Raw genomic sequence first — 7,710 nt, forward strand, 5'->3', positions numbered from 1 at the left:
ACTATATGAAAAGGTTAAAAAACCTGGTTTTCAAGCCATCAAATTTCCCGGTAAAATTCGGTAGGCAGCTTGCCACAAGGAGAATTTTGGAGTTCAGCTTGTACAGGTAAAAATTTTCCCGTCCTGTTTCTAGGACAGAGGTGTACATAGCAGCACGTTCACAAGGAATCCATCAGGAAAAAAAAGACTATGGTAGTCAGGAAAAGCGGTAAGCATTCCGCTTTGAAGCAGCAGCGTGTGGTGGGAGTCAGCTGGGGTGGGCTGCGAGGGGACTCTCTGTCCCTGAATGACAGGGGAGCGCATGGTGGGACGGTGGTTCCTGCATCACGGAGGTGAGGTGGCTCAGTAAAGATCATGGTCAAGCTTCATTGCTTTCTTCTCAGTTAGTCAAGATTTCTCTCTGAGGCTGGGATTTACTAGTGACGCCCAAGTCCAGAGACGCCCATGTCTGAGTGCTGGACTGGCTGTACCCAATTCCTAGCTCTGTGTTTTTTCCAAAGCCTTCTATTTAAGCATCATCCTAGCCAGTTTAGCTGTAGGCCAGAGTCCAATGATGAGCTTCCTAATCCCGATACCATCCTGTACACCTGTCTCACTCATTCCCAGCATCAGGCTTGTCACCTGCAGCCTCCAGTTACCCTGCCAGTCCCTGCAGGCTCTTTTGATATTTTGGTCTTTTCTCTCTGCCCATCCTCACAAGAACTCATATTTTCCTGGATGTCATGCATAGACCAGGGGTCTAAGCAAAGCCAGATGGGAGAAACAAAGTGAGGTGCAGTGAGATTTGGTCCAAAAGATTGCAAAAATTTTGCAGGGAAGGGTGTGTTGCCACCTTATCTCATGCTGCAGCCTCTAGTATGGGTTTGTATATCTGGTCAGCTTGAAAATGTCACACTTTTGACATTGATGTGTTCACGGGCATTTGTAGAATATATCATGTGAAAAATGGACAATTAGGACAAAATTCAGCTGCAGATTAAGACACTTGGATTTCTACACCTGTCTGACTAAGACACTTGCTTGTCTACGCATGTACTAGGTGGTTATGGCCCAATTATGATCAATGGAGAAACCTGGCCAATGCTTGCAGGGAAGCCTGGAGATGAGTTCAGCCCAAGTAGACACGAAGTGGCTTAGCCATGCTGGCTAAATCTGAGGGAGTTCAGACACCCAAGTAGGGTCTTAATCTGGAGCTGAATCATTCCCTCAAGGTACAAGTCATTTAGTTGTACGAAGATCCCTCTTAAACTGTGTAAACAGGTTACAGAATGTATTTGTCAATACAGCATACATGCTATGACATTGAATATGTACTTAACTGCTCTTGTTGTAATCCAGCCTTTTTTAGATCTATCTTTCGGGTTCTGCCACTGCTTCTTGTTCTGTCTCCAGTGAATTCATCTAGTTGTGCAATGGGAAATAAAACAACTGAAATCCGTGTGAAGTACGAGAATATACTAAGCCACGACATCAATGAGCTGGTAGGTAATAGCTCTTGGGCTTTCAAAAAAAATGTTGATTATTTTTAGATGATAGCAAATAATAATTAAAAAAAGCTCTAATGTTAGCGTATGATAAAAGACCTATTTAAAATCACACGTTATCCTGGAACAGTGGCTTTATTTGAGGGGGTGCGACAATTCAGTCTCTTTAAAATCTCTGAAAGCTGTGGATGTTGCCCATTTGCATGTGCAAATACTATGATACAACTATTTGTGCCTGTGCACCATGTAGTTAGACACATGTACTATTTGGCCCTAAATAGTATAACCTGTTACATTAGAAAGTATTCTTTTCTGAAGTAATTTCATGACTACTTCTGTTTATATCTTCTTATCAAGAGAAGAAAACATTACACAACCTGTGATTTGTTCTAGTAATTGTAGACTTCTTGACTGAATTTTTATGTTGTCTGTTGAATACAAATGCACAGAGGCACAGAATTCATACAATAAAAGTTTCTTTGTATTTTACCTATTAACATATCTTGTTTATCCAACAAAGAATCAACTTTTCTAGATGACAGCAGAGAAAAACTTCACTTTCTTAGTTGTAAATCTCCTCCATTATGGCTTTATCAGCCAGATTTATTACAACTTGCAAGACAGTATCATAACAGTTTACCGATCCATGCCCAAAACCTACCTTCCAACTTTTCATTGTGAATTATTACCAGTTAAAATTCACCTGTCAAGAACACACTCATGGGAGAAAGCACTTTCCATAGTTGGATTAGCAGAGGCATTTCTACGAAAATGGGATTTTTCTGACAGTTTGTCACTAAATGAGAACTCACCATTCTGTTGCAGTCTTAAATCAAAGTCTATTTGCATGAAATACAAGTGATATACAGTGCTTTTCCAAAGGTGAAATCAGGAGCCATTGTATTTCTTCACACTTACGACCCACCACCATCCTTCAGAGAATTATGCCAGGCCTTCCCAGCCTTTCTCTACCAAGATACATCAGCTCTCATCTGGAATCAAAATACCTTTAGGGTCAGGGAACGATCATTTAATCTTCAAAAACATTCTGATCACATTGTGTTTGTTGAGATTATGAAGAGAGAAAGGTACTTCTCCGTAGAGAAATGACTTTATCCTGAATAAGGCACCCAAGTGGGGGAAAATATTCATGGCCATATTAGAACAGAGAAGTAGCCCCTTTAGTTTGCCATCTTATTTGTGACAAAGACAAGTGTTTCCCACAGAATAGAAGTAAACCCTCTTGGTGAGCAGTTACAAGATAGCTGACCTGTCAGAGAAAAAGAGTATGACGGGAATAACAGCCTCGGGAGGCAGATCCTGCTGTCTCCCTGTGGTGGAGAGCCTTGAGGCCCAGCTCTGCTGGAGCTGCAGGGACAGGGAAGCTGGGGGGCGTCCCGGGCTGGAGGTGGCGATGCCTTGCCACTGCCCAATTGCGGGATGAAGCCTGATGCACTCAGCGCCCCGGGGTGCTATCAAGGATTTGAATGGAGCAATGCCATTCTTCCAGATACGTCTTGAAAGTCTGTATCTTTTCTTATTGTAATCAACATTACAGAGTTTTTTAGGAGATAGATAGAGGTTTTCAGGAGACGGTATGAGAACTAAAACTGTTATCCAAATAAATAAAACATTAATTAATTAATGTTTGTGAAAGGTAATGGGAATGTACTGAGCTCTGAAGCTTTTACTTCCTAGAACAGGCATGCACAAGCAGCTACTGTGCATGTTTCTTCATTTTCCCGTCTCTATTTTTCCCAGTTTAAAAGAGATTAATTTGTCTTCTATGTAAAATCAGTGTACAGTCTTGTCACTATAACTTGACAGCAAATCTTAGGGACAGTGCTGTTTGGGTGGTAGCAACTGCCCCAGTAGGCATTTTCCTGAGTTGCAGAGCCAAAGTCAGTAACTTCCAGTCCCTCAGCCTGATAGTTGGAGGCAGTTATGGAGATGACTGCTGGGTTATATACTAGACCTCCAAAAGTTAATTTGTTTTTCAGTAATGCTTTTTCTGAGGCCAGGATTTCCCTTAGTCACAGCCAATATCTGCCTTCAGAAATGGTTACTGTACATTATACTGAAGGTGATCTGAGGAAGTCCATGAGAATGGGTAAATCCCTGAGCAGTTAGCAAATGAAGCCACAGATATATAGGGTTTAGGGTGATTATTTATTTATTTATAAATCTTGGTGCTGTGTGACTGCAGCAAAACTACATTCTGTGTTCAGGGTTTCGTTTCTTTTGACAGTGAATATTTGACTCCCTGAGCTCTTGGTTTTGAAAACGCTTCCTGGATGAAGTTCTATTGATCTTGAATGAACTTTTGAAATACAGGCAATGTTACACAAAAACCTGCAGAAAAGCTTTAAGAATTAAGTCATCATCTAGTGTGTTTATATTCATGCCTAAGTGAGGAGAACTGTTGTGGTTTAACCCCAGCTGTCAACTCAGCCCCACGCAGCCGCTCGCTCACTCCCCCCACAGTGGGGCGGGGGAGAGAATCAGGAGAGTAAAAGTGAGAAAACTTGTGGGTTGAGATAAAGACAAGTTAATAGGGAAAGCAAAAGCTGTGCGTACAAGCAAAGTGACGCAAGGAATTAATTCCCTCCTCCCCATGGGCAGGCAGGTGCTCAGCCATCTCCTGGAAAGCAGGGCTCCATCACACATAACGGTTACTTGGGAAGACAAACGCCATCACTCTGAACGTCCCCCCTTTTCTTCTTCTTCCACCAGCTTATATGCTGAGCATGCTGTCATATGGTCTGGAATAGCCCTTCGGTCAGTTGGGGTCAGCTGTCTTGGCTGTGCCCCCTCCCAGCTTCTTGTGCACCTGGCAGGGCAGGGGAAGCTGAGAAGTCCTTGACTTAGTGTAAGCGCTACCTAGCAACAACTAAACCATCAGTGTGTTGTCAACATTCTTCTCATCCTAAATGCAAAACACAGCACTATGCCAGCTACTAAGAAGAAAATAACTCTGTCTCAGCCAAAACCAGGACAAGATCTAACACAGTATTGTCACGAGCTGTCTTTTTTAAAGCCCTCCTGGTTGTATTAGCTTATCTGGATACAGGCTGAAGAAGAAAGCGAAGGAATTTTCTTGAGTTGGGTTCAGTTGTCGTCTTGATGACAAAAGTGAAAGTAGAAGAAAAAAACCCCAGAGAATAAACCACTGATAAAAGATTATGGTCATGCAAAGGGAGCAAGTGATATTGCTTGGGGCATCTCCTGTTAATGCATATGCAAAGTGAGTGCTACAATCTCTTTAGATGCCTGGGGCAGGTATTTATGGAGACAAACATTGTATCCAATACCTGTGTAAGATGGATATATTCCTGTATGTCTTAAAATGCCAAAGAACCAAGTAATTCAATAGAATATGAAGGTTTAAAATGAATAATTTGTGTCCAGTTCTGGGCTCCCCAGTACAAGAGAAATTCAGAGCTACTGGAGAGAGTCCAGCATAAGGCCATGAAGATGATGAAGGGACTGGAGCATGAGGACTGGGGAGCAAGGGACTGAAGATGAGGAAAGGCTGAGAGAGCTGGGACTGTTCAGCCTGGAGAAGAGAAGTCTCAGGGAGGATCTCATCAATGGGTAGAAATACCTGAAGGGAGGGGGCAAAGAGGACAGAGCCAGGCTCTTTCCAGTGGTGCCCAGTGACAGGACCAGAGGCAATGGGCACACACTGAAACACAGGGGGCTCCCTCTGAACATCAGGAAACACTTTTTCACTGTGAGTGTGACCGAGCACTGGCACAGGTTGTCCAGGGAGGTTGTGGAGTCTCCATCCTTGGAGATATTCAAAAGCCATCTGGACATGGGCCTGGGCAACCGGCTTTAGGCGGCCCTGCTTGAGCAGAGGGGTTGGACCAGATGACCTCCAGAGGTCCCTTCCCACCTCAACCATTCTGTGATTCTAAGTAATTCTGTGAATACCTTTAGAAATTCTAGCTGGATTTGGCTTTTCTTTACCCACTTGCCAAGGAAAAGCTCAGAACCTTACACTGACCCTGCTACACCTGAGGAGATGCTACAGAACAATTTAGTGTTGACATCGCCAGCTGTTAGTGAGAAGCTTGACTCACTTGATTCACTTGATTAAAAGTGCTTCCATGTTTAAACATATATGATATTTTACAGGTAAATATGTCTGCAGACTATCGTGACAGGTGCTGCAAGAATAAAAAACAGGAAAATAGCAAAATGTTTTTCTGCAACGATACTCAGGTAAAATTGAACTTCTCAGAATTTACTTTAGAGAATACAAACTCAAATGGGTTCTTTGCACAGTCCAGTCCCTGAATAACATATTGTGATAGAGAGAGTAATATTACCTTTTAATAGTCAAATCATGATATTCAGCGTTGTTCCTTTTTTGAATTTGGAATCACACTATTTGTCAAGTGAATTGATATTTTAAAAATTAAAATATTAAGCAATTCCATGTCCAAGAAATGCTTTTTTTCCCCTGCTATAAAGTTTCTTTTATATTTTTGATCCAAAATAGTACAGAAAACTTATTTTATTTTACCAGTGGAACAAAACGTAAAAATTTCCCAACATCTGTTTTCGTTTTTCTACAGAAAATTGTATTAGCTAAGCTTTTAATCTCAGGTCTGGAAGCTTTAAAAGTAATAGTTTGGGCAGATCTGAAAAGACAGAAAACACAACTGTCAGCTGTTGCTGCAAATTTTATCAAGACTTCATAAAAGGCCTGACTTGAAAAATCATTCACTGTTTTCCTAACTGCATCAGCTGATTTCATTACGGCTATGATTTCTCCCTAACATCCCTAACGCTATTATTATTACCATTACAAATTGATACTTTAAATATTTTGAAGACATGGCAGGTAGGTCAGATTTGTCTTGTGTTTTATTGGAAAAGACTGGCGCTATGAAAGCAAAAGAAACTAATGTTAACTGACGGTGATTTTTTTTAAAGACAAACCAACATTATAAAGAATTAATGGTGCACAGACTTTTCAGGACATATTTTTCTTGCTCTCATGACAGGAAATAGAGTCACTACAGAGTATGGCATGCAACATGCTCAGATTCTTTAACAAGCAAAAAGTCAACAAAGACTTCAGATGGAAAGCAGCATTAGTCTCGTGTGGGACATTACAGGTTCTACAGTGCAAATGTGAAAGACACAAAAAAGAAAAGGTGAGTGGTAGTGATGGTCTACAGTTTACTGGAAGTATGTGACTTACTCCTCAGAGCTCTTCAACACAGACTATCATATCTACTGTGTCCAGTTCTGGGGTCCCTGGTTCAAGAAAGATGAGGAACTCCTAGAGAGAGTTCAGAGGAGAGCAACAAGGATGATAAGGGGACTGGGGCATCTCCCCTATGAGGAAAGGCTGAGAGAGTCGGGCTTGTTCAGCCTGAAGAAGAGAAGACTGAGAGGGGATCTCATCAACACATACAAATATCTTAAGGGTGGATGTCATGAGGATGGAGTCAGACTCTTCTCAGTGGTGCCCAGTGACAGGACAAGGGGCAATGGGCACAAACTGAAAAACATAAGAGGTTTCAGTTGAATATGAGGAAAAACTTCTTTACTTTGAGGGTGACAGAGCACTGGAACAGGCTGCCCAGGGGGGTTGTAGAGTCTCCTCTCTGGAGATATTCAAAGCCCGCCTGGACGAAGTCCTGTGCAACATGCTCTAGGTGAACCTGCTTTAGCAGGAGGGTTGGACTGGATGATCTTCCAACCCTTGCCATTCTGTGATTCTATGATTCTGTGATTCTACCTCTCCAAGGTACAATTATCATGCACATTTTACAAGCATGACAAATTTTGCTCTGTATAGCCTATGTCTTGTAATAGACATTAAGCTCAGTGCAAAGGCTAAGTAAGAATGATCTGGAAGTCTACAGTGAACATATATACTCTGGTTCAGTACTGAAATACCCCAGTTAGTTCTCCAGTAAAAGACAAAGACCTCACTGGTGTGAAGAAGGCCTTTAACTTCTCTAGAGTGCATAAAATCATAGTCATTACTTCTCATTGGGGTTCTACCCTAAGATTAATGTTTAATTTGTTTTAACAAGCAATTAGCGAGAGTTTCTCTCCTTTCCATAATCCCTTTGATTTTTAACCACAATATCTCAAACTCAGCAAGAAGAGTTAGATATGAAAATACTTGGATTTTTAGTCATTGGCAGAATCTGCTCTTTGATGTGTCACTCAAATCTAGCGCAATGATCTACAGACTAGA

General features: G+C 41.6%; 1 protein-coding gene across 1 annotated transcript in view; it reads left to right on the top strand.

The window, feature by feature from the left end:
* The first annotated feature begins 278 nt into the window (after positions 1–278).
* LOC104122342 overlaps positions 279–7,710 on the top strand; it is a 9,339-nt gene continuing 1,907 nt past the window's right edge. Inside the window, exons 1-3 of the mRNA XM_035890121.1 lie at positions 279–1,481; positions 5,625–5,711; positions 6,500–6,652. Of these exons, the coding sequence (XP_035746014.1) occupies positions 1,269–1,481; positions 5,625–5,711; positions 6,500–6,652 (453 nt within the window). The 5' untranslated portion in view covers positions 279–1,268. The remainder of the gene's footprint in view (positions 1,482–5,624; positions 5,712–6,499; positions 6,653–7,710) is intronic.

The sequence above is a fragment of the Egretta garzetta genome, unplaced genomic scaffold, assembly GCF_000687185.1.
Source record: "Egretta garzetta isolate BGI_Z169 unplaced genomic scaffold, ASM68718v1 scaffold251, whole genome shotgun sequence".
Lineage (NCBI taxonomy): Eukaryota > Metazoa > Chordata > Aves > Pelecaniformes > Ardeidae > Egretta > Egretta garzetta.